Genomic DNA, 26,731 nt, shown 5'->3' with positions numbered 1-26,731 from the left:
ACAGAGGGATCCTCGGGACAAATGAGAACTCCTTTTTGCATCAATTCTGTGTTACTTTTTAAAAAAATATTACTTGCATCCTCATTCCAATATTTCCCCAAGTTCATTCTTTGATTGAAACTTTTCCTTCTGGTAAGGAAATGGGTGGTAGGAAAGCGAGATGGTGATGGAAGCTGGCATGGTGGGGAAAAAGGTGCTGGAGAAATGAGGTCATGGTCTTTCCTTCCCCATTGAACTGTGTGTATCATTGATACAGTGAGTGCTGCTATACTGTCTGACTACAGCTGTTTAGGAGACAATAGCTGAGTGTACTCAACATGTACTACACTCAATACTTGCACTGAGAGTATCCATTTGTCTTCTTCCATGCATCTTTTATCTCACCTCACTTCCTTTAGTGATAAAATTCCATCTAGCAATATGGTAGGTATCAGAAAAAGTGAGGAAGGTTATTTTATCAGTCAGTGAAAACTAGAATCTTAGGCTGTTGCATGAAAATGTCACCTCTGTGCAGTCAGAACAGCAAACAATATTAGGAATTCTTGGGAAAGATTAAACCAAAAAGCATCTCTATACTGCTCAGAAAGTCCACAATACATTTGCAATGGTGAAGTTCTGTTTCTGCCCATCTTGAGATATGTAACAACGCTGGTGGTGGGAATAAGGGGTAGGGAGCAGTTTCTTTGGTGTTCACTCTTGGATATCGTAGGAGGCAGATGGGAATAGTGTCCCAGGTGTTTGCCTCCAGGCCTATATGCTGGGAAGGCAAAACAACTGGAGAAGCTGTGCCTTGATTAGGAAATGGTTAAATTCTCTTGCTTTTTCCACTTCCTTGAACTTTCTTATGACATAGACAAAATTGCAGAGGGGATAGCTGCATGAAAGGCTTTGATTATTTGTTCTTGCAGCAATTAAGAAACCCAACAAACCTACAGTTTCTCGTACTGTTTTGCTATATTCCTATGCAGTGGGTTTTCTATCATGGTTATATGGTACCTTACATGTGCTGCCCAGCAGTGTACCAGGGAGTGGGATTTGGGGAACACTTCCAATTAGAGGCTCTGCACTTAAGAGACAATACAAGTATAAGCCGAACAGGTAGAAATTGCAGTACAGGGATATCACATCAATTAAGTCTGAACTGAGCTGAAGACCTCATCTCAAATTCCCAGCTTGTACAAGCAAATAATACTATTAAACATTTATAAAAAGCCTGGGAGAGCTATCTATATATAACCACAAAGAAAGCATAGGAAGTTGTAGTTGAAATAATGGTGTATTACATTTATATTTTACTTGATGTGTGCAAAGTCTTTGGCAAAGCACATCCCTCACCACTTTTTCCATCTGTTTCTTCATAGTGTTTTGCCTGTGTAGAGTCTTTCCTTAGTCTAATACCACAAAATTGTTTTGGGGCTAAGAGCATTTTTGTACATAAGGTATTGAAAATGTGCTAAGTAAGGATATGAAAAGTGTGTATCCCAAGTTGTTTCACTTTCACTGGCGCTCCTTCTAAGAGGACGAATAAATTATATTTCAAGGCTGTATGTTATTGTCTTTAAAAAAATATTGATAACTTGCTCATTCTTGTAGAATCTCTGGCTGAATGAACATAAAAACATCCATTTAAACTGTCTATTTCTGTGAGTTATGCAACATAGTGATGAAGTTTTTTGTCATCAGCCAATTGCCTGCTTTGATGAAAAAGTTAGTTGGGAGCTATTTACATCCTTCTGTATTTCCTTTGAGATTTTCTTGGAGCGAGACAGCACTGTCATAATCCTGAGGGAGAATCCATCTGTTTCTTGCCATTGAGGAAGCTAAATTTTGAGTTGACTTCAACAGAAGACCCTTTCTCAGAACTGAACAATAAGGTATACTTATGCTTGGTATACCTAAGATCGAAAGGCTTAATACAGCACTTCCTTGTCTTGTGAGTAGGATACTGTGATTGAGATACATGCAAATTGACTTGTTTTGGAGCATGCACCTGGATCTCTTATCCAGTAATTTTTATTTGGCTTCAGCTATACCATGCCTTTGAAAGTTACCAGCATAATTAGGAGTTCAATTGTTTCAAGAGAAGGACTGACCCTCCAAGAACAGAACTGCTAGAAGGAGTAATTCTACTGCAATGTCAACACAGAATTTGTGGTCTGATATAGGCTCCTGAATGTCTGTCCAAAGTGATCCCAAGAGTTGTCCTGTCAAAGACACCCTTTCAGAGTTGTCCTGAAGAAAAAGAGGGAGATGCATTCCAAATTCAGTATCCCATGTCTCCTTTGAATGCATCCCTTTCTTGAGACAGATTTCCTGTGTCAGTTCACAAGAGCATATATTTCTGATTCAGAAAGGTTTGAAATGGCATCCACTGAGTAACTGCTGTTCAGTGGCTTCCTCCAGTGATTTGAAAACTCTTTAAGAGTTGATGTGATACTTGGTTATGCCTACATTTTCGTTCAAAGTAAAGGTTGAGTTCTTACGTAGTTGTGAATTCCAGGGTGATTTTTTTTTTTATTTAAATGCTTCTACTGTTTTGCATATCATGAAGGGAAGTCCTGAAAACTTTAAAACACAACACTTTCCAACTGTTGAGATGCAATTGAGAAGAGTTTGGGACATGGCAGTGACAGATGACTTTGAATTAGTCATATGCTTTCTGAGAGTTGAAGGCTTTAATTTACTTTTTGCATCTTTATTTGTGCTTGAGGAGCATGTAACTTCAAGAGGAAGATCAAATATTATTGATTTCTACTGTTCTATTTCTTACATGGAAGTGCCATTAGAAAAGCGTAGGAGGAATAGACAGAGAAAATCAGTTTTAAGGTATGCATGGTGTTGAGAAGATACTGGAGAAAGTGGAAGTGCCATTATATTTGACTACATGAGGTAGGGAGCTTAGCGGAGGGAGCTCTGGGTAAATCTTGATGTGGATAGAAAACATCTTTATTAAGGGAAGCAAGCCTTCTTTGTACCTAGCCAAGAGCTGTGAGTGACATCTTAATGTACTAGTCTTCATAAAGTACTGTGTGCTAGCAAAGTAGAAATAACGTCAAAGAAATGTTTTTCTACATACATTGGACGTTTTATCCCAAAACACCTCCTGTTAAGCTTACATTAACATGGAACTATGGCAGTTTTGGCAAGCAAGTGACAGAGGCCATAGGTACCACACATCAGCACTGAGATGTGTTGCTGGAGCACAAGCAGCTGGAAACACTTCTCCCAAATGCACCATGGACTAATTACCTTTTCTGTTGCATCTCCCCCGCCTCCCAGCAGCACTTGTGTGTTCAGAGTTTTGAAAAAGAATAAACAGTGTGAAAGTTCTCTAAATCCAGAAAATGTGATTTAGAGACTATCTTCCCCATCATCAAGTAATAAAGGCTTAATATTTGAGGATATTTGAGGCGTCCCCGTGCTGTCTGCCAACCCAACTCTTGTGTTGCAGACCTTAAAATATCCCCTGCATTCCTGGATTTCTTCTGTTATTTCCTCTTTATAAATGTTCACTCTTTAGAAAATTACCACAAACATTTGCTCTGATATGTCACGTATTATAAAATTCTTTCAGGCTCAGTGGGTAGAATGAAAGATGTTAAATCTAGGGAGAGGATATATAAAGGACAGATGTTTGCACCAGCTCAAATGTACAGTGCTTAGTAATTTAATCCCTTGGTCCCTCTGGGATAGACAAGTTGGTAATATCTCCCTTTTATAGATGGGGAAAATATGATGAGGTAAATAAGAGGATATACTTAACGTGTGCATATAGAAACAACTCAAAGACAAAAGATTGCATTTAGGCCAAACTACTAGAAAAAGTTACAAATATTCAGGGTTTTTTTGCGGATGAGGACATTCATAGCTACATCAGACACCATTAAGAATTTATAGTGTAAATACGCTTCAGGCACAAATCAATTAATAACTGGCAAAGGACCTAGGAAAGCACTTTCTCTGTGAAGGGATTATTCTGAAATTGTGTATGACTGCATTTTAGGCACCTTTCTTTTGTACCTTCTGGTATCAGTCACTGTCAGAAAATAGGAAACTCATCATATCTGGTCTATTGATTGTCCACAGCCGCAAGTACTTAGTGCAAAACCAACCTCTTCTTACTCGGCACATTGTGGTACCTTCTGAAAACCTTCAATTTTCCTGGTATACTGTTTGTAATAAAGGCGTATGCTGTATGTCGTGCTCTGCGCTGATCCACAGGCACCTAGCTGTAGGAGAGGAGGGTATTGCTAGGTCCAGGTGACTTACGGCAGAGCTCAGAGCTCGCACCACGGTCATCAATCACAAAGCAAATCTGTGGTGTGAGGTTAACATTCATCACCAGTTTACTAAAGTGTTGCTTAATACCCTAAATTAACCATGTCTCCAAGGCAAATTACTTTACATTGTGGGTAGTAGAATATTTCAGCTGCTGGTAATGCATTGTGCTTGTATGAAGCTTTTTCCATTCATAGATTTCCAAAACTGTCATAACATAATGACTCTAGATAGTCCCCTTGGGAGCTTTTGACACGAAAACTGCAGCTTTTTCCTCCTACAATCTAGAAATCTAGTGGAAATTAAAAAAAAAACGAACAGTTCTCTACCAGTGGAAGTTCCCTGAATTTCCTGCTTAGGCCTCAAGGAAATACGATTCTTGTACAAAGTTCATCAAGCAGTATTTTAAACTGTTTATCAGTATCTGATGTTGGACTTCCTTATAATTCCTGGGGAGAGTATGAGCTCTGTGGCTGGTTGTCTGCTGACATAACTGCCCGTGCCTGGGGAGAGAAGACCTGTTTTTCAGTCTAGGCTGGGTGGAGCAGCCTTCAGTTCATGAGCAGAAATGCACCTGAGAGTGTGCGTTTTGTTGAAGGATTATTTTTTAGGGGTAGTGTCTCTCTGGTAGATAGAGGAGGGTTTCTGATGCTGTTGGGGAACCATTGTCACAGCATTTTTTGAGGCCCATCACTGGATGCTTTGGTTTCTTACATAAAAAGACTTGAGCAGGGTGCTTTGAAAATGTTCAACTTTGAATTTGTGGTTTGCGTTCGGAGGGAGAACCTCTTTAGTTCCATCACCGATGGCCAGTACAATGTGTATTGATTCCTCCAAGTCTGTGGGATTGATAAGGGTCATCTCCATGAAGTCTTCATTTAGGTTTTCTTGAAGAGAGTTTTTGGGTAGCTGTCCTTGTCCTAGACAAGATTTAACAGAAGCAGTCTGGGAAACTTGCCTACACCAGCAGAAAGAAGTCAGCTTTTGGATGCAGCTCTCTGAAGGTGTACCCGTAGTCTCTGGATAACTTTCAGAAGTTCTGTTTTCTCAGTCCTTGTTCTCTTGTCTGACAGCTTCATTCTTTGTTTTCTAAGATAGGTTGACTTTTATTTGCAGGAAAAGGTAAGAGGGGAATTCTTTAGAAGTCTAGAGAGCTTTGGCAAGGAGCTGTCAGGCTGTCAAATGGAAAACTTGCTTAAGACTGTCCCTCTGATCAAAGCAAGCTTTATGCTTATGGGAAACTTTTACTTCATTGTTTCTGTGTGTGTCCATCGTGTCCCGGTAAAAAAGGATTTTTATGTTTGTCCAGTTCCTCAGTGACACACTCTTCAATTTTATTACATTTTCTGGTGCTTCCTGTGTCTGTGAAGGTATGGACTTTAGCTTTACAATTATTTTCCTAGACTGTGCCTTGAGGCAGCTGCAAAGAAAATGTTAAGCTAATCTGTTTGTCTAGAATACCACCATGCTGCTGGTTTGTCTGGAAAACATTGTTGTGGCTTTATGCAGACTGCTGTTACCAGCATGGATGTTGGCATGGGCCCGGCTTTGAGCAGGAGGTGGGACTAGAGGCCTCCAGAGATTAACCCTAAATTAATTTAGCTTATGTAGTAAAGAGAAAACTTGAACCTCAGAATGTCTCTTTTACTTTTTAAACGGTGTGAAGGTTTGAGTTAGAAAAGGAATTCTTGGCCAGTTAGTAAAGCTCATGCTAATTCCCTACCTCTGCCATGTTTTTGTGGACTATCAACAAGTTCACAGCTGTAGCTGAGGAAAAAAAAAAGCAGTAGTGCTATTTCCTGGGGGAATTTACTCCATATGTCCCATATAAAGGATCCTGTAATCAATTTACTCCAGAAGTGTGGACAGAAGTTAATGGATGGTTTTACTGAAGTAGGGCCACGTAAAGAGACAAATGGTGTGTACTTCTAAACACGAGTCCCCATGCTCTGAAAGTCTGCTTCTTGTATGTGTTGTCCCTTAAACACATCTGTTATGTTCCTTAATTAATATCTCCTGGCAATTATGATTTTCATTAGGGGCTGGTTGTTTGGTCTAGTTAGCTTCTCCCCTTTTTATCCCCTTGATGTTCTTTGCTACCTGTCTGCTGAGATTTGCACGTGTGCCTGGGGTTTATTTCCTTTTTGTCTCAAAGGGGGATAAATGCCTAGTGTTTACGTACCTAGAGCTGCTCACCTTGAGAAAGTGCAGACGTACAGGTTGCCCATAGCTGATGTTTAGTCATAAGTGATGACATACCATAATTAAAAAAAATCTATTGGGTAACTCTGCATCAGTTTTGAGTTGAGCTCTTGGCCTTTTTAACTTTTAAAGATCTCCTGTGTCACCCAGTCTTCAAAAATTAGTACTATCAACAAAAAAGTCTTCATTCAAACTCTTTGAATTGGTTCAGCTGTTGGGAAATGTGATGGACAGGGTGCATTACTATAACTGTTATTGTCCAATTGGTGAATGTTATCTTGGAGAACAAACACAGACTGATATATCAGATCTTCCTCTGCACAGAAAAAAAAAAAGGGTTGTGGGAGGAACAATGCATGAATTTGTATTGAAGTGAATGGGAATGAAAAGTTTGTCCTTATAAATGGTAGATTGTCATCTCTTTGACTTTTTTGAAAAGCTGTGTATGTAGTCATTTGATGCCTGCAATTGTTTTAAGTGGATATTTTCCTGTTGGAAAAGGATTTTGTGGTAGCTGCTCAGTGAAAGGAAAACTTCATTGTTTTTTAATAAGCACTCAAGTTTTTACAGGTATATTACTTGACTCCTAGGTAGAACAGTCCCTATTTTCTTTTTATTCTAACTTTTTTCTTTTTTCTTTTTTTTTTTTTTTTTAATTTTTAAAGAAACGATTGAAAGCAGCAGAAGCAGAAAGCAAGCTAAAACAAGTGTATATACCCAACTAGTAAGTACCTTTTTCTATTGTTTTGTTTTCTATTTCAGAGGGTCTGGTGTAGCAGTTTCCATGGCCTGCCAATGTTATGTATTTGCTTTAATTACATAATGAGAGACATAGCTGAACAAACATGTCAGAAAACTGTTAAATTAGGTTACCAATATAATGAACCTTTGCTGATGCTTGAATAGGCTTGAATTCCTTTGTATTTTAGCCGAGTTAATGCTAACCACCCTGATGCTAATAAACAACTAGGAGTCCTGTGGAAGAAAACACGATAGCTCTGGTATTTCAAAGCTGGCTAGAACAAAGCAGCAGTCCTCCCAGTATGCTTACGCTGCTGGTTATGAGTGTGTAAAAGACAAAGCTGTTCCCACATGCTGACCTTCTACTTCTGGAACACAGGGTATTTCCTCCATGGGCAGCTGAGGACTTTCCCTTTGGGGCTTTCCTGGTTAGGATGCTGTGCTGTCATGTTGCTCATTTCCTTCATCCTATACAATGTTCCCATCCAGAAGCGACCGTTACTTATCTTCTAATTTTTATTTTTATACGGACTGGGAGTTGGGGACTTGGTAGCAGGTCAGCACGGTCATGAACAACAGGGTAGCTAATTAACTACTCAATAATATATCTGTTTTTATTAATTTTTGTCATCAGTGGATCACCAATGTGTGGTTGTTTCCTAATGTCATTTAGAGATATATTAAAAAATGTATATAGAGAACTATATTAAAATTAATATATAGTGATATATAATATGTATAAATATATATATAAATTCTTAGTAAAATGTGTATCTTCTTTTACATTTCCTCTGCATAACCCAGTCAACAGTTGTTATAGTGTTGGAACTTTACATCTCCTCTATCCTTTCTCTTTTCAACTTTCACTCCCAGATACGTTCCCATATGTATTATCCCCAATAACTCCTCTACTCTTTTATGCTATCTCCTTTCAAATATTTATGAACTTCTACCATGTGTTCTGTTACTTAAGGCAAAACTAAGTTTTACATATTTAGCTTGCAAGACAGTCCGTTATTTCTTGTGAAAATAGAGGATCCATGATTTCTTTTTTGGTTTGAAATATGTTGATCTCTCTCAGGTGAATTTACTAAAAATCAGGTGTAATGTTGCTTTTTGTGGATGGTGTTTGTCTGCAGGGGGACACTGGACATCAAATTAAACATGTTCACAATGTGATAAGCTTGTAAAGCAAAAGCCAATGTAATTTAGACTGCGGATGCGAAAGGATATTGCAGGCGAGAGAGCCTAGTAGTCTTGCTGTTGCTCTTGGATTACAATGTATGTAGGTAGGGCTTTGTATTTGAAAGGTTATGGTGCTCACTTGATAATGGCTGTCTGGAGTGGTATCTTATCCCTCAACACTGTATCTCAGCAAGATAATTCTTGTTGCTATCTAGAGAATATAATCAAATCAGCAACTTGCCTCTTTACTTCAGGAAAAGACTTCTGTCTCTACCCATGTGGTTGCTATTTTTGTCTCTGGGTTTGATTTCCAGTCACGGTTGATTTTTTGAGTGTTATACCTTAACTTACATATTGTTTAATTAATAAAATGGGTGTCAGATTTTCCTCCTCCTTCAATATCCTTTCATGTGTATCAGGAAAAGTAGCAATTGCGTACATGACTTATTTAATCCCACATGAATGCTTCTGCTCCTTTTTTGCTATTATTTCTACTCAAGTTTCAGTACAAGGTCTGGCACATAGGGAACGTATTGCATCTACATTATCTTGTGACCTAGAAGAAGATTATATTCTTGGCTTGTAATAGCAATACATGGTGTAGGGATCTAAATATCAATGTTATTGATTTGTCCTTATCATGTTACTGAGCCCATTCCTGTTTCGAGGCTTGAACCATAATGATCCATTTGTCACCTCAAAAATAAATTACTTGATGTAGGCTGTCACAAGACCTACGCAGAAGCGTATCAGCTGATTGAGTGAAACCTATTCTAACAATAACTGGTGTAAAATTGTTTGCAAAGAGAGACCCTGGAGGATATCAGACTCAAACAATTTTATCTTCTTCTTTTTTTTTTGTCTTCCACTGATAGGACTCTCATTTGTTCCTGTGATGTTAATAGGAAAATCTAGGGAGAGGGGAGGACAATAATAAGAAAAACAATAGAAGCAGTCTTCAAAGATTATTTCTCATGTCACATACGTACTATACAATGAAAAATAAGAGCTCTACGTGAAGCTTTAGAGTTGATATTTTTTAACTTGAGACTGTGCCCCCAATTTATAATGTGGGTAACTGAGGCATGGAGAGTCATACAGGTAATTGATGTGAGGTTATCAAAGTCCTAAACCAACATCCTAGATATTGGAAAAACATTTCTGTCCTAGATACTGGACAAACATTTCTGTGATCCTTCCAAGAACAACCCTGGTTTGGGGACAGACATCTGTAGTTGATGTGACTGAACCCAGTGTTTGTGTGCATGGCTTTGTTAATGCATCCCTTAGGTTGAAAAGCACTCATGTGCTTTCCTGGTGAAAGGAAAAAGTATAAAATCAGTTGAATTCTGCATTCAGGAAATACTGAAAAAAAATCTTTTAGTTGTTTTCTGTAGCAATTTCTCTGTCAGTGGGAGTGGTGTTAAATAAAGCAGCAGCAGAAGCCTGAATGCACAAAGAGATTCCATGTTCTTACACGCTTCATCCTGTTATCCACGAGCATGAATGCAGGGCTCGGAGACCTTTCTTGTTGCAGATGTAGCCTCAGTCTCTTTCTCCTTCTAGTGTGTACCCAAACATATTCTTCAGGCTGTTGTGGAAGTTATATTCTGGTTTTACTAATCTTACAGGCATCATATGTACTAGTTACTTGCTTCTTTTTGATGACAGTCTGTTTGTGTAGCTGGTGCTTTTGGGGATTAGGACATCTGCAAATCATGAAGGCTGAGACAAACAATTTTGTGTGACTTTTCTCTCTTTCGCTTTGATCTAAGTGATATCAGAAGGGGTAAGAACAGAAAGGGAAGAATGAAGTGCTCCATACAATCCCCAGTCTCAAAAATGTATTGATGTAAAATGTAAATTTTAAATTTACATCTGTAAATGTAAATTAATACATTCTACTTACAGTATTTTATCTGAGAACCTCAAAGCACTTTGACAAGGTGCAAACACTGCCTTGCAAACACTTGTAAAGTAGGGAAATATTGTTCTCCCTATCCTGCCTCTTCTTTTAAGTGAATAGGGAAACTGGAGGAATAGGTCAAAGCTTTGGATGACTACAAGGGGCAACTGCTTAACAAGGTGAAGGTAATTCCTTTGTCTTTTGGTTGGTTGTCCCCTGCCTGAGGAGCAAGACTTTTTTCCTTTCTTGTTTAATTGTGCAGAGGTCCATTGCAGCATGGAAAATATAAAGGTGTAATGCTGTTCTTTCTTTTGTAGCTGTGCTAGTTAAAATGGCAATCTTTAATATTTTGTTGAAGAAGGCTTCTCATTTTCAAAAAGCATTGTTTAGCAGTCATTAGAGCTGTTCTTAGAAGTGAGTATTTACAGTAACCTGTGATGAGAGCTCACCTCTCTGTTGTCTGGATAAGGAATCCAGACACTTGCATTATATGCCTAGAGGTAGATGGCATAAATGTTCCTTACAAAGGATGAAAAATTGTTCTTATTTCTGAGGCTTAATTTCTTAATTGTTCTGTTGCATCTAGCACCACTACAGTTTCCTGAATAACAGGAAACATTCACTGATGGTGTTAAGTTTATAGTTATTTTTAACAGATAAAATTTTATCACTGTGCTGTGGATGAAATGCTAGCAAGTCATATAGTGAAGGGATTTCAGTGTTCTGCGTGGCTCAGGGTTATATTCAGGTTATGTTTTTTAGGCAGGGGCTTCAGTCCATGATGGCTGGCTTCCAGTACCTTCTTTCTGCATGTTCTTTATCACCTTAATATCTTTAGTTGAGACTGATCTCCTGCAGAATACAGCCCAGAAGTCTGCACTTTGTGATCCCTGTTCTAGCATAGCTGACTGCTCCAGCGCAATTGAAACCCATTTAAAAGACTTCCATTCTTGATGTAAGAATTGGAAATGGTAGTTTACCGCACCATCAATATTCTCACTACCTTATTTGCATCTTTCACTTTAGCTTCATTAATTGCCTAATGATTCATCCAGTTATTCATCTAACTCTCTTGTTAATAGCTGTAGCAGGCTTTGGTGATACCAAACAAGTTTAACATATCATCAACAATTAAGAGCTTTTTGCTTCTGATATGATGAAGGCATTAGCTGCCTAAATTTTGTTACTGTCACTGAGAAACTTGACCTCAGCTTTGGAGCAGGAGGCTTTCTGGTGCTTGTTGCAGCTACTTTAATGGTACTATTCCAAGGTCCTGAAGTGAAGTTACTGTTACAACTACAGCATAACAATTTTGTCATCAGCGTGATTTGATGATTGGCTTTCACCCCTGCATGCCTTTCACTTGCGTTTGAAATATAAGTTTGATAAGGGTTGTAGAGAGGACAACGGAGTCAGGCCATCACTCTCCTTTCTGCACACGATCTTAGTATTTTGGATGTGTGTGCCAATGCGTGCTGGCTTGTTCTGTTTACAACCAGACACATCAGGGCTTCATGGCATGCTGCTCAAAAAAACCAAGACCTTTTTATGTGCTTTACTGATGGATTTAAGACATTTTTACCACATTTTTTGGAGGATAAATAAATGTATAGAAGGGAAGCAACATGTCTGATGTTGAGCCATAAGACCTGGAGTGGAACCTTAGTTTTCTTTACTTCAGTCTTTTGCTCTATTGAGCAACACTGCTTGTAACAGTGTGCATCTGTGAGGACTGTTTGTTTTACAGCATCTTGGTGATGTTTGCACATGGAGTTTGCTAGTGAATCATTGGCAAAAGTTCTTTTGCAGCAGGTTACTATAGTGACATCCCAGAGCAAAATGCTGGGTAGCATGAATGTACCCTCTTTCAACTTTCTCTTTGTTAAATGTGTCTGCAGATCTCCTGCCATCTGTGGTGTCAGAACTTCGTGCCATTCTAATAAGCACCCTGAAACACTTTAATCCTTGTAAGAGCCAGGCAAATTAATAAGCAAAAGGAGAAGAAAACCTAATCAGGCTTGTTAATCTAAATGCCTTTTCTTTTTTTCTCTCTTCTCTGCTTCTTTTGGGCTGTGTATGGGCTGCTCAGTGTACTGAAGGAACAAACTATTTACAGTATTTCTGTGCTGCTTAGCCTCCTAAGCTTTCTCTTCTGCAGAAAGGCCCTGAACTTTACAGTGAGGAGCACTATCAGAATGCTATCTGAAGTTTTTCTTGGACTGGGCAAATACTCTCTTACCTCCTTATGTAATGTGTGTGTGGTCCTTGTACGACATTCACAGCAGAATCTATTTTGTCTCTATAGAAATGGGGCTTTACCAAGCTCTGTATCTCAGTGTTGGAGCAGACATTTTCAAATGAGGAGAAGGATGACCTTCTGGCTTCCAGGGCAGTATAAGCTTTGCAGTAGCGTTTGGGGTTGTTCTGGAGCTGCAAGGGCCAGTTGTCTTCAGAATTCAGTCACTTGGAACTCCTTTGCTTTCAGGGTCATTGCTGAGAACATGAAACCTAATACTGATGCCCCATTAGAAATAAATTAATTTGGCCATATTCCCACAATGCAGTTTTTGCAGAGCTAGCCAGGGAGAAAAGTAAGTATTCTGGGTCACTGAAATTACTGTGACTCCCGTGTCAATGTGCAGTTGATGTGTAAGAAAATGTGTTTTCAGAAAGCCATTTTAAGATATTTCTGCTTGAATAAGTGGATTCCAAATAATGGGTTTATTAGTTGGAAATAAAACTAATGCCCACTTCCTTCGGTCTTCAAGTAAGAGAATATGAGGGAAGTGTAACTGGCACTACAATTTGGGTTTATGTTCAGAAGTTGGCACCAAAGGCTGCCTGCTTTTTGTTGCTTCTATAAGCTGAGCTCCTAACAGCACCTGGGAGTCCTTGTGTGTTTTATAAGCTCCTTGTGTATTCTTCTCTGAAACTTCTTGTGTGACTTCTCCCATCTTCCTCTGTTCCCCAGAAGTCCTGTCCCTGCAGTATCAATTCTCTGTCCTTCTTGTTCCCTCTCAGGCCAAGGATTTTTTGAATGCCTCCTTTTCCCCCTCTGACACCTCTTCCTCTGCAGAGATTTTGTACTATTCCATACTGCTCTCTATGCCAAGGTTTTGTTTGCCCTTCCATTCTCAGCTCCTGCCAGTAGCTTTTTTTTTTTCCCTCTGAGTCAACACTTTTAAGAAGAGTATAGGGATGAGCTGAGGTGATTCAGACATTGTTATATTAGAATGTATTAGTGACAGCCATCAATGCATTTCCTGCTCTGCGGATGTTAAGCTTTCAGACTTTCTCCTTTTAGTAGAAACCTAAATGCTTTTTAGTAGAAGTGCAGAACATAATTTAAGACTTGCCAGAAGGCTCATATTCATTAATATACCTATGTATACGCTATGTCCAAAGATTTAGTTCGACGTGTTGGGTGTGCTTGTGCCAATTGTGGCTACATGATGCAAACCTTTGCAGTAAGACAATATGGAAATATTTGTGACTGCAGTCTAGGGTTATCTTTCCCTGAATAGGGCAGGGGTTGACCTTTCTCCATCTACCTCTACTGCTCCTTCCCCCAGGCTTCTTTTTGGAGATTAAAATAAAATATCGCTCATGTTGAGGACGGAGAAAGATCTGTAGATAAGATCTTTTTGTCACCTCAATTAGAATGTCTGGGATAGCGAGGGTATCTTAACCTACCTGGCCTCACTGGTTTATTGTTTTTAAATGGTTTTGGACTCTTGAAAATGGCATCTAACTTATTATAGCTATTTTTATTATCAGCGTTATTTAAATATTATTGGAGACGGTGTTTTCATGGAAGTCAGATTGTTGGTAAGTACAGCTTGTTCTGGAAGCCATGTGATGAATGAAATTCAAATCTTCAAACATTTTGGGCGGTATTTTTTTTGTCACATGGGAAATTGCATGCCTAAATTAATGTTTGTCCTCCTTTTTGCTTTGTGTTTTAAGTAACAAGCCAAACCCCAACCAGATCAATGTAAATAATGTCAAACCAGGAGTGGTAAATGGTACTGGAGTACAGGCACAGAACACGGGAGCAGGACGGGCCTGTGAAAGCTGTTATAGTAAGTGACATGCCAGTATGACAGTTGTGCATAGAGAGTGTGAATGCTGTGTTGCAAACAGTAAAATAAAAGCTGTGTTGTGGTGGGGGGTGGGAGAGAAGGCTTTGGAAGGGCAGGGGCACAGAATTTGACATAGCAGCATTTAAGCAAAGATTTTTTTGTTGTTGTTACTGGCGTTACATTTGTAAATAAAATGATGACGTACTAAAGAGGGAGTTAGTAAATGTCCTACGTAATTGCAGGTAGCTGTTGAGCAAAGACTTAAATTACCAAGGTGTGAACTTGACAATTTTTTCATTATTTTTTAGTAGATTTCAAAATATGTGGTGATATTGTATTTGGTCTGCTGCCTGATATTAATATATTGAGTTCTAATGATTGTGCTCCTTCATGAGGAGCCTTTAGAGATGCTGGAATGTAGGGCTATATGAGAAGTCAAGTCACAGGTTTCTTACATTTTTTTAGTCGTAAAATTAATGTATGGGGAGTTCCTGAAGACAATCTTCCCCCTCTCTCTCTCCCATACTCTGCAGAAATTGTTGTCTACCAGTCTTGCAAAATTAGAGCTTTCCGTTTCACTGGCAGCAAATTTCCCATCCTACTAGTTGTTTTTTTCTGTTCCTGTTTTGAAGGGGTTTATATCTATAATTATTTCTGCTGAAATCACAAGTACAGTTAACAGTGGTGATGACAATGAAACCATCATCAGGTTTTTAAGGTCTGTTTGAGCTTTGCACTGTCTTTGTGTGGGTTTTCTTTTGTGATGATTCTAAAGAGAATAAGCTCTGAAAAGTGATCCTGTTTAAGGATATATATAATTTCCACCTTTGTTATCTCTAGCCACACAGTCTTACCAGTGGTATTCTTGGGGTCCCCCTAACATGCAGTGTCGCCTCTGTGCATCCTGTTGGACATACTGGAAGAAATACGGTGGCTTGAAAATGCCAACACGGTTAGATGGGGAGAGACCAGGACCAAACCGCAATAATTTGGTAGGTATCTGCAAAGCAGACTGCTCGGTGCTCTTGCCTGGAAAGCTAGGTGCCATGCTATCTAAGTAATTGTTCACTGTTCTTAAATATTTAACAACAAAAAGAATGCCTTCAGCCTCCATTGTTGTCCTTGGGTTTGGTATTTCATGTCTTGCAAAAGCTGGCACCTTAACTTCAGCTGTAAGTAATTTGTTGCCAAGTACTGCCCTGAGAAAAAAAAAACCCATCATTTGTTTAGCAAACTAGCCATCAAATGCATGGGATAACTTAATGAAGATGGAAAAAACTGAAATGCCAGCCAGTGTTTCTGGTATTTGGTTTCCATGATTTTTGCTGTAGGCGGAAGATAACTTTTTTTTCCATAAAGGAATTAATTATTTCCTGAAACCTGTTCCCTTTCCCAAGGCACATTAAAAATTACATATTCCAAATAGCTAGTGGCTTTTTAGAGATCCCGTATCTTGTTTTTCTACTTCATCCTATTTTTTTTAATTAATCCTCCTTCCTTTTGGATAGGTTTTGAGTAAGCATTGTATGAGCTGCTTCTGTTTAATTTTTCCCCTTTTACTTAAAAACCAACATTCTCAGAATTTTTCCAAATTTGGTGGAAGTTGAGTCTGGAAGCATCATACGTTGAGCTGACTGGAAAAAGTAGCTGCATCACATGGACAGAAGGATAGTGCACACTGAACTTTGGTCTTAGATTAATTTCTTTCCTCTCTCCTAGTCTTTGCTATCATTCCCTTTCTATTCTATTTCTTTTGTTTAACCTCTGTCCTTTCCAGGCTTCTGTTTGCCCTCTGAAGCTACCTAATTGCTGAGATAACTGCCAGGTTTTATCAGCCTTATACCTCTTGTTTGTTAATTAAAAAGTATGTAAATAGTCAGAGGGGAAAGCCTTGTTCTCCCCAAACTGAAATTTCCTCCTATTTTCCAGCTGTGGGCAGGTTTGAGATAACAAGATACTACTTTCGTTATTTTATTGGTTGACTTAGTTGCTTTTCATGAAGAAATACAACTTTTGCTCTCTGTAGTAGATAAACATCTTTCACCATTATTCTTTATTACATGCAGTGGATATTTGGCAACTCTGTAAATGCATTCATTGAGTTCAGAGTAAGAATTAAAATGAAATTCTTGCAATTTTGAGACAAAAACAATCTTGCATGCTGTAAGTTTACTTTGGGAAGTGAGCTTGTGATATATATTTTAGCCATACAGCTACTTTCTGATATTCCTCTCCCTCTTACAAATGCTTTTTTTTATAAGGAGTTTGCAGTTATCCAGAGCAACTCTAAGCACCCAAAGTTTGAGAGTCCTTCTTGTGGCTCTGTAAGCACTAAATCATGTGATAGCATCAGGTAACTTCTTTAGGTCTGGCTTTTGGATCCCTGCTTTAAAACTTGGGACAGCACAGAAATAAATTGCTGTGAAGAGAAAATGTTTACCTTTGTTTTATCCTTTGAGATATTTTGGAAGAAAATTCCAAATGTTGATGGGTAAGATTTGGGAAATGAGGAATAGCTGGGCTGAAAATATTTTCATCTGTAATACTGTTTCTGTTCTTACATCTGTGAATCAGTAGTTGAAAGTGATTTTATATGATATTCTTTCTCTTCTTTAAAACCATACTTCCTAATAATTATTTTTTAGAAACCATATTTATTTTTCTTTCTTTCTAGAGTCCTCATGGTGTGCCAGTACGAAACAGTGGGAGTCCCAAGTTTGCTATGAAGACACGACAAGCTTTCTATCTCCATACAACAAAACTGACAAGAATTGCCAGACGCTTATGTCGAGATATCTTGCGCCCTTGGCATGCTGCAAGACATCCCTATCTGCCTATTAACAGTGCAGCAATCAAAGCAGAATGTGAGTGGTGATGCAGCTGGGCACCTACTTGTAAAGGAGCCCTTTGAGATTCCTTTCCTACAAAGTTTGAGTTGCAACTTCTTGAGATGCTCTCTTGCTCACAGCTAGTGGTTTCACAAAATCTGGCTATACTTGCAGAGTGTTCTGATTGCAGGCTAGACAAATAACTTAAATTCATGAGTTGTTGTTTGGTTTAAAATATTCATGTTTGCTATTACATTTAGCATTCTGCATTTGAGTCCTTTTGCCAAGACATGCTTGCAACCTGTAAAATTCCTTTTGATTGGAAAGCTCTTTCGGGACATTTGAGTTATTAATTTAGTTTTACTATAATATCTAAATGTCTTTACCCTCTAATTATTTTTCTTTGTTTTACAGGCACAGCACGTTTACCTGAGGCATCAGAAAACCCATTGCTATTAAAGCAAGTGGTTCGAAAGCCCTTAGAAGCAGTACTCCGGTATTTAGGTATTGAAAAAAAACCAAACACCACCAAACACAAAACCCCCAACCAAACAAAAAACCCTACTAGCTAATTCTGCTAACTGTTTCTTTTTCCATTCGGTTCTGGATTTAGATGCTGGTTCTGGATTAAAAAACAAAACATGAAAACCTTCCCATGAACTTGTCCTTTTTCCTTTTCCTACTTAATTTGATGGACCTAGTGGCTCAGCAGTCCACTGTGGGCTCACTGAGCTGTATCAGAAACTTTTTCAAGTGAGGAGAGGGATGTGTTTGCTGTGGCCTCTGGTGTATGTGGGGACAAGTTACCATCTGCTATGGAGGCATGAACATAATGTTTTGGGAACAATTGGTCAGTCCTGGTGTTCCAATTTTTGAGCTGTCTGGAGGCAGTTCCTACAGTTGGGTCCTCCAAGAAGCCTCTTGGGTTTAGGACAGCACTGTGTCCCATAGCTTGTGAATCAATTGCTGGCTGTTCTGTCTAGAGCTAGACAAGGGGACTATATTTCCATTCTTTACTTTCTTCTTGTTTTTTTGGGGGGCAGGAGGCGGCAGTTTATGGTTTTCTTGAGGACTTGAGCCTCATCAGCTGATCTGTGGGGGAGTACTGAGTAGCTCTGTCCAGGACCTTGGTGTAAGTTTTAGGTGCTGGAAGAGGCCAGCTATGTGACATGCCAGCTCTGACTCCAACTGAATGCAAAATGATTTTCCCTAGTGTTGCCAGTTGCTAGAGTTACCCTAAAGACATGTCTCAGGTTGCTACCGCAGTCTAACATGAGTCTAACCACAGAAAGCTAGGTTGGACAGTGGTACTTTGAAGGCTTCCAGATTAACAAAGAAATTGCCTTTTTACTTTGATAAGAAACACTGAAGTTGATTTTATGTTTCTTTGAACATTTTTGTTGATGAAATATTGTAAGGCTCAGGGTTTATTAAATTTTTACTGCTTCTCTGTTGAGTGTTGTACTTCTACTGTATACTAATGAGATACACAGATTGGGAAACTTTGGATATGTATAGTGCAACCAAATAAAGCCAATAAAGGGAGAAGTTTTGCTGTTGGATAAAATCCTGCTTTTAATAGTTGTACAGAATATAGCAGTAGATTTTGAGATTTCATTAGCGGTGTGTGAAGGTCTCCATTTCACTATTGAGCTGGGAGAAAGGAGTGAAAGAAACGGAGGGAGGCTGATGGACTGGCGAGAATGTATTTTTGGAGGTGTCGTGCTAAGTGTGCTTTAAGTTATATGTTACTTGGCTGTTGGGACTGTGAGAGAAAAAGTCAGTTGAAGGTCCCATTTGCTGTTGCTTGTAACTCTCTCAAAATCTTTTCAGTTGAACAGCATGTGCTTGATCTCTGCCTTGGCCAAAAGTTTGCATTCAGACTCTGTGTGTTCTTTATGGTGGTGCTTTGAATCCTCACTTGTTTGCCCAGTTTAGCAATGGTATTTTTTACAAACCTTGCAAAACTGGCAAAGTTGTAATTTCCTCAGAGTTTAGGGGTGTTACTGCCCAAAGATGGCTTTTAATATAGAGCATGCCCAAAATGATCCCAAATTGTCAGAGAATAGTGTTTTGGAAATAGATACAAAGTGCTTTTGTTATCGACTCTTATCTTAGGATAATATTATGACATTGGTTTTAACATCTTCAGTAGACATGAATTCCTAAATATAATTAAAATGCTTTCTATAAATAGCAATCTCCAGTCAAAATTATTGACTGAGATAGTTTGTATATAAGGGGATGTATACTTGGTCACCTTGGAAGTTTGCAGGTTGTTTTCAGAGTTATAATTCCAGTATGTTCACTAATAGTAAAACCTCACCTTGCTGTTTTACAACAGAGTCTCATCCGTGTCCTCCGAAACCAGATCCTGCAAAGAGCTTGTCCAGTTCTCTCAACAATCTGACTCCTGCTAAGTTTACGCCTGTCATTAATAATGGGTCCCCAACTATCCTGGGAAAAAGAAGTTACGAACAACACAATGGAATGGATGGTAAATATTTTTCTGCAAAATGTATATTGTCTATATAGGCTTTTTCTTCTATGCTTTTGGTATACAAGGAGATTATTTAAACTATAGTCCTTTATGTAAATTCCAAGTTTCTTATTCTTGAGGGAGGTTAATTTTTTCCTTTTGTAAAAGTCACTTGTCCCCTTTCTCCTTCAGGGTGAGATATATGATGTGTACTGCCTGGGTGGTGCATGCACATAAAGCTGCTGTGCTAGTGGAACTCTGCCTAGCTTGACCAACCTTGAAAATGGGATAGTGAAGGAGAAACGTCCCTTCAGTTTTTAAATGAGTAGTATGAAGAAAACCTTGATAGCTTTTTCCAGTGATGCTTCCTTTTTCTTTTGAGGTTTACAGCTTTTTTAACCTGTAGGTAGTAGCTGTGCAATTCCCAGGTGGCTTTGTAATGTGTGGATTATCTGGCTTTCAGCAAAGCTACCAGAGGCTGCATGTCATTGAGAGAGGCAGGCTTCTGCTTAGCTGAGGGAGGTAGACGTCGTGCCAGATCTGGCATGGCATAAACCTGCTCCTGCCTTGTTCAGAACCAGAGCGTTCACTTTTGTCGGCCCTGTCACTGAGCAGCTCTGTGTAGTGGAGTTTGGGCTTCATCTCCACAAGAATAAAAGGCAAGGGAAAGGTGTTTGAAGTGGGAGATAGACGCAGGATGTTCCTGGCACGGACTCGAGGGCTCTGTTCTGAAGAGTTGCTCTTGCCTGAGAGTGTCAGGGAAGAGAAAGTGCAGTCTTTTTCTCAGATGAGGATAAAAGGGTCTGTTCAAATGGTCTTAACAGGAATGAGAGCATGGAGGGCAGCTCTCCTTAACAAGGGAAAGGAACAGTTGGTTTAATGGTGACTCTGAACAGGGAGGGAGATACAGAGAATCTGTCTCATTTTTTACCTTTAATTTTAACTCTATATGTGGCTTACCTAAAATATAATTACAAACATTTGATATCTTATTGTTTGTGTTTTAACATTAAGAACTTTTTAAACTGCTGCTGTTCAGGTTGCTCATGTGATGTTTTTCTCTTTTCTGTTCACTTGTGCTCTATCAGGCAACATGAAGAAGCGCCTGTTGATGCCTAGCAGGGGTAAGACCTTGAAGCTGCGCTCAGCTTATGCTAGGAGAGTGATTTTTAGTTTCATCTGCTGGCTTGTCTGTGCTTTGTGGCTAATGAGTCTGTGTGCACCTTCTGTGTCAATGTCTAAGTGTTCCTTGGGTAACCATTTCCACCCATGGTTATGCTGCTCACCTTCCAGGCTTTTCACATGCAGATGACAAGTCGCACAACCGTACTGAAGACATGAAGTGCTGTGTTCAGAATTGATTACTAATTCCTCAAGTTGACAGAACAGTTTTCTAGCAGTTTCGTGAAACTGCTGAAAGCTGTGATGGTTGGTTTGAAACTAGGTGTTGTTCCACTGTTTGACTTTTAAGAAATCCAAGTTTCATGTGTCCTGAACTACTTTTAAATTCACATTGACCAAAAGGAATAGAAGACAGTATTCACATCAAGTCCCAGGTTCAAGCCTCTATATTTTCCACTGTGAGTGGACAGTCTCACCGGCGAGACACGGTCTGTGTGTTCTCTACTTGCAGTAGAAATGGTTTTCAAAATTACCACAGGTTAAAAATTAGTCTGTTCTGACTACTTGAATAGACCTCAGAAGCTTTAGTTTGTGATAATGCAGGAAACGTACATATGATGTCACTTAACTAAATTCAATAGAACAGATCAATTTTGAATAGTTAGGATACACAAATGTCATTGTGAGACAGGCAAACACAAAAACTTAAGCTTACATGTTACCATGAAATGGCCCACACTGCATGCCCTGATGTTACGCTTTGTGTTTAATGGCTGAGACAGTGGATGACTGTTGTCAATATTTACATGCATGCATATATAAGCGCATGTGGAGAATACAATAAGAATGAGGACAGTGATCGTTCTACTGTCTTGCTCTCTTTGGGAATTTATACCTCAATATTGTGTTGCTGAGTTTTTAATGTGCTTTTCAACTTTTGTGTTTTGGGAAGAAAAACAAAACCCTGCTGCCTCGGTCAGTTTGGCTTCCTCGGAAGCATTGTCCAGTAATGAGGGATGTAGATGCGGAGTAGCTCACTGAAATTCCACAGCTCCTAGTGACAACCTGCTTATGGGCGTGCCTGCTGCTCCCTGCTAAATGTCCTCATCAGCAAGGGGACTGCTGAGTCACTCAGCAGATGACACACTTATGAAGCTCTGAGATGATGTGGCCCAAAGGAGGGAAGTGGAAGAAGAACTGACCCTTCCCTCAGGCTCTCTCTGTGTAGAGCACTGGATTTGATAACCTGAGACCATTTACTTACTGGAAATGGAGGATTCTTGTTTTAGTGTTTTAAAACGTCTGTCTGCTGGTATACATATTTGATTAGATATATTTCAGTCATAACTGTTGCAGGAGCAGTTTACAAAAAAAAGATTTTGGTGAAGTACCTGTTCAGGCTGCTCAGGATACATGTTTCTCTGAAGCATATGTGTATAGGTGTGCAGGGGCCGGCTCTCACTGAGCGCCTGCTGCTTTATCTGGTTGATCTGTTCTCAGCCAGCCACTGAAATACTTGGAGTAGTATCTGTTCCTATAACTGTTAGGTAGCGGAGTACGAATCAGTCCCAGAATCTCTTTACCTGCTGGGGTGGTGAGTGTTAACTGGATATTCTTGTGAGCAGTTCAGCTTAAACTTGTTGGTTGAGATTTATTTGTGAATGGAAAACGTTTGTCACTGCAGTTTTGACATCTGGAGTATTTTCTGACCCTGGGGTGCTGGAAGCTTTGCAGAGACAGAGAGGGAAGGGAACCACCTGCAAGGAAACAAGCTTTAAAGAACTTGGATCAAGATCTGCTGGGCACAGGGAAACAGATGGTGGAAGTTTGATGGATCTATTTCTGGCCTGGAGCCAGTTTGTTCCAGTGCCGTTTAGCACTGGTTCCCAGTTGCCTTGCATATGAGCTGGTAAGCTTTGCTGGCTCTGGGCATGGCTAATGCTGGTTTCCTGTGCCGTGCTAGAACTGGGAACGTGGTGCTGAGACTTCTCCTTGGCTCTGGATGGAGTTATACAGGCTTACTAATTTGGGGTGCTGCTGGTGGGAAGGGAGAGGAGAGGTCAGAGGAGAGGAAGAGCACAAGTTGGAACCATTGTGAAGAAGGGGTGAATGACAGCGAGAGTGATGAAGCCTTGTGACCAGAATTTAGGAGCCAATGAGTTAGTATAAAAGGAACGAAATAAACCCATCTATCCAGAATGACTGATTTTTTTAATTATAACTGACCTAAAATAGAAGAAAAAGATTAATGAGAGTAAAACTGAATTGTTATAACCAGTCAGATTCTTCATTTACATAGCTCCTATAGATACTATGGGAAATTGGGGGTGGGGGTGTTTTTATGTTTTTCCTCTCCCCTTAGTGATACATGGTGGCATACTGGCTGGTTTAGGTCATTGTAGGAGTGTACTGCAAAGAAAGGCTGGTGTTAAGATGACTGAACGAGGACACTGAAAATACTCTTTCTGCACAGATTTAAGTGCAGGAAGACACTTTGTCCACCTATGTTGAAAGAGTTTTCAAGAAGATGTTAACTTACTGCAATATTATATGAATTATCCAGGGATTTTTGTTTCCTGCTGATGTGCTGTGTTGGTGGCACCTGGAAGATACCTTACAGTTCGGACAGGTCACTGTGTCAAAGTCTCTGACATATGACAGTGGACAGTTAGTATGGTGGGCTTTAGCTGAAGTCTCTTTGCTGGTGATAAAAGCCTTTTGGTGCTGGGCTATTACTTCCAAACTTCTGGGGGAAGTATGTATGCTGTAAATTATGGCTGGTTGCTGAGCTGATTGCATGTGATGAGTTTGTAAGGCTTTCCTCATGGTCAGATCTTAAAGCAATATAAAATCAAGAGATTGCTTTGCAGGGAACGAGCCAATTAGCAGCTAGTATTTTTGCTTAAAGCATTAAGATCCATGTTTATACATATATATTGGTGGCCAGGTTTCTAAGGCACTTATATTCCCATGGCACCTGCCTTCATTTAGAATTAGGCTGTTTAACATTGCTGAAAATTGAACTGTTCATGTAGGTTTTTGGGTGTTCCTTCAGGCAGCACTGCTGGAATACTTTCATGTGAAGCTCTACCACCCCTTGGTATTTAGGACGATGGGTGGTCAGTAGTTAGAATTCAGCCCTCAGGAAAGTTAATCAGTGAAGTTCCTGCATAAGTGGAAACACCGTTCCTAAATGTGCCCAAACAATGACTGAGGGTGCAGGGTTTGGAGATGGAAGACCACCTAGTCTATGTGCGGATGTGGGTTGGTCAGGTTGAACTCTCTGTTAAGAGAGGTAGTAATGGGAAGCAAGGAAAGGCTGGGAAAAGGGGAACCTTGGTGGTGAGATACCAAGGAGGAAAAAGGAAGGAGACTGTTGCTAGCGGGCTGCGGCCAGAACTAGTTAAAACTAATTATGGAAATGTTGAAAATTGCTGAACCTTGTAAGAGTCCTTCAGATTTTTCCTTTGGAATTTTCTTGTTTCCTTGTTTGTTTTTTTTCTCTTGCTACTGTAACTCCAGCTAAGTATCTTTAACTTTTCTTTTTCTGAATCATCCCTGCTTAACCCTGGAGAGCTGAACTTTTTCAAGGTTTGAATATGATTTGTCTGGCCAGGCACTTAGAGTTTCAACTGGTGCTTGAATTCCAGGAACAGGAAAATATTCTTAATCTCATCTCTCTTCTCTCCCTCCACTCTATTTCATAAGAAGGGTGTAGTCATTTCATCTGTTTTGTTTTCCTCTTCTTTAAATTGCAGTGGCAGCATCATTAGGCATACAATGGCCTTCCCAGTTCTCCTTCAGCATTAGGTTAGCATGGACAAACTCCTGCAGATTCGTATTTTTGGAGCATGAAAAGTACATGGAGTCTCATAAGCTGTCAAATACAGTGAGATGTTAAAAATTTATTAGTTTATTGCTTTTTCATTAATGTTCTGGAGCTTGGCTGACAATATTTGCCATGAAACTTCCTCTAGAGACATACAGAGGATGTTTTATGTTCTGGACCCTGTTTACTTTTTTCATTACAGCTATGCAATATGGGGTCTATGTGATACTTGTCTATGCAAATTCCTACTGGGGGAAGGGAGGGAGCATTGTTAGATTCCCCCCCCCCCCCTTTCTCTTTTTACACTAGCTTTAGCTTTCATCTAATCAAATTTGTTTTTCAGGGTCATCACATGCACTCTAAAATTGGCAGAAAGAGAGAGAACATGAATGAGTAGCTGAAATAAAGGGAAGGCTTTTCCCAGCAACAAACTTGCATTGATAAAATGGTAGCGGATCGTATGCTGAAAATTGGAGAGGGTTTATAGAAGAGCCATGAAAACGGTGAAGGGACTGGAAAACACACTGTATAATGGAAAATGCTTTTATCAAAGTGGAAGTTGTAGATGTTTGTCTCTGCTGACAGGAGCAGCAGAAGTGTAATAATAGAGGGCTTTTTAGTCTAGCTGGGAATGGAATAATGAGCTGCAGTAGCCAGAAGGTACAGTAGAAAAACTTTGGCTGGAAACAAGCTGCAAATTTTTGAGTGAGGTTAACTGTTGGAATACCTTGCTTCTGCTACTGGGGATTTCTAAACCAAAATGGAACGTTGATCTAATTTAACATGTTCTGGTTCATTGTTTCTCACCTGCTTTTGGGGAAATATGAATGAACTCCTAGAACTGGAAGCATTCATCAGCCTAGCATGGCATTATCAAGAGAGAAGCATGAAAGTGGAAATACTGTTCTTGATCAAAAACATCTGTCGAGGTGGGAATATAAGGAAGTTCTCTAGCATCAGCTATGGAGGTGACCAGACTTATCTCAAAGGTTTTTACTGGCTGACTTAGACCTTGCAGAAAATTTGGACTTACCTGTATGCATAAGTTGCATTAAAATCTGCTGTTATCAGCAGTGGCCCTGGCTGCCCTTCCAAAGTCGAGGATAACCAGCCAAAGGAAATCTGCCCAGGCAGGAATGACTGTAAACAGTAGGAGTATTGGTCCTTTAATGAATAATGTGATACATGGGGTACTGGGGAAAAGTCCTGGCTTTAGCTGTTGATATCCGGACCAGAGTAATGCTGACTAGTGTCAAGAGAGAAAATGTTCAGTGCTTCATAAAGGAATGACTGTTTCTTGCCAGCAGCAGCACAGCTGGGAAGAATGACAAGTTGCTTGAAATACTTTTTGGAGACCCCAAGAACTGTGTGCCTGTGCAACTTCCTTGCTTTAGATTATATGCCAAAAGTACAGGTTGTTTTTGAGAATTGTACTTAGGATTTTGTATTCAGATGTTAAGTGAAACTTTTTTCGCTTGCCTTCAGCTTAGCTGTGATACTGTGACTAGTTTCTTTTGGTGTTATGGAGAGAGATCTGGAAATGAAACCAGGAGATGGGCATCATGCTCTATGGATCAGCTAGTGAAAACGGTTTCATTTATGAGGGATGGCATAGAGTAAGATGTAAATGTTGATTTGAGTGAGAGGAGAGTGCATATCCCAAGGCAATGGTAGGGAACAGGTGTAATGAATATGAGAGGAAATGGACGCATAACAATGCAAGGGCAGAATTGCAAATGCCCCTGATAGTACAAAGCCTGAACTTGTAATTAAGTGGAAACTACATGTGTGATATATATGTATATACACACACATTATATCTGTATATGATGTGTAATACTCCCAATTCTAAGAACAGCTAATAATTCAGTGGTTTCTAGTTTACATAGCTTGGATGAGCAAACCCTAAAGCAGTGAGGTGCATGGGTTTGTTGCCTCTTTTTTTTAACCACTTAGTGTCTTGCAGCCAGACAGAATATATAGTGATGCTCTTTTAGGGATGCGGGTGGGACAGTATTGATTGACCCAACAGCAAGATAGATAGTGGCTCTCCGTTCTCAACATACTTGTCCAAGGGTA

The 26,731-nt window shown here is 39.5% G+C and overlaps 1 protein-coding gene across 2 annotated transcripts in view; it reads left to right on the top strand.

Annotated features, from left to right (window-relative positions):
* The window catches only part of MTA1 (metastasis associated 1), an 88,040-nt gene that overhangs the window by 46,538 nt on the left and 14,771 nt on the right, over positions 1-26,731 (top strand). For both annotated transcript variants that reach the window (XM_072866888.1, XM_072866889.1), the window contains exons 11-17: positions 7,146-7,204; positions 14,279-14,394; positions 15,235-15,386; positions 17,069-17,258; positions 17,637-17,726; positions 19,567-19,719; positions 20,790-20,825. In XM_072866888.1, the coding sequence (XP_072722989.1) occupies positions 7,146-7,204; positions 14,279-14,394; positions 15,235-15,386; positions 17,069-17,258; positions 17,637-17,726; positions 19,567-19,719; positions 20,790-20,825 (796 nt within the window). The remainder of the gene's footprint in view (positions 1-7,145; positions 7,205-14,278; positions 14,395-15,234; positions 15,387-17,068; positions 17,259-17,636; positions 17,727-19,566; positions 19,720-20,789; positions 20,826-26,731) is intronic.

This window comes from Ciconia boyciana, chromosome 7, assembly GCF_034638445.1.
Source record: "Ciconia boyciana chromosome 7, ASM3463844v1, whole genome shotgun sequence".
NCBI lineage: Eukaryota > Metazoa > Chordata > Aves > Ciconiiformes > Ciconiidae > Ciconia > Ciconia boyciana.
Note: the sequence above shows the minus strand (reverse complement) of the source record. Positions and strands in the feature narration are given on the sequence as shown.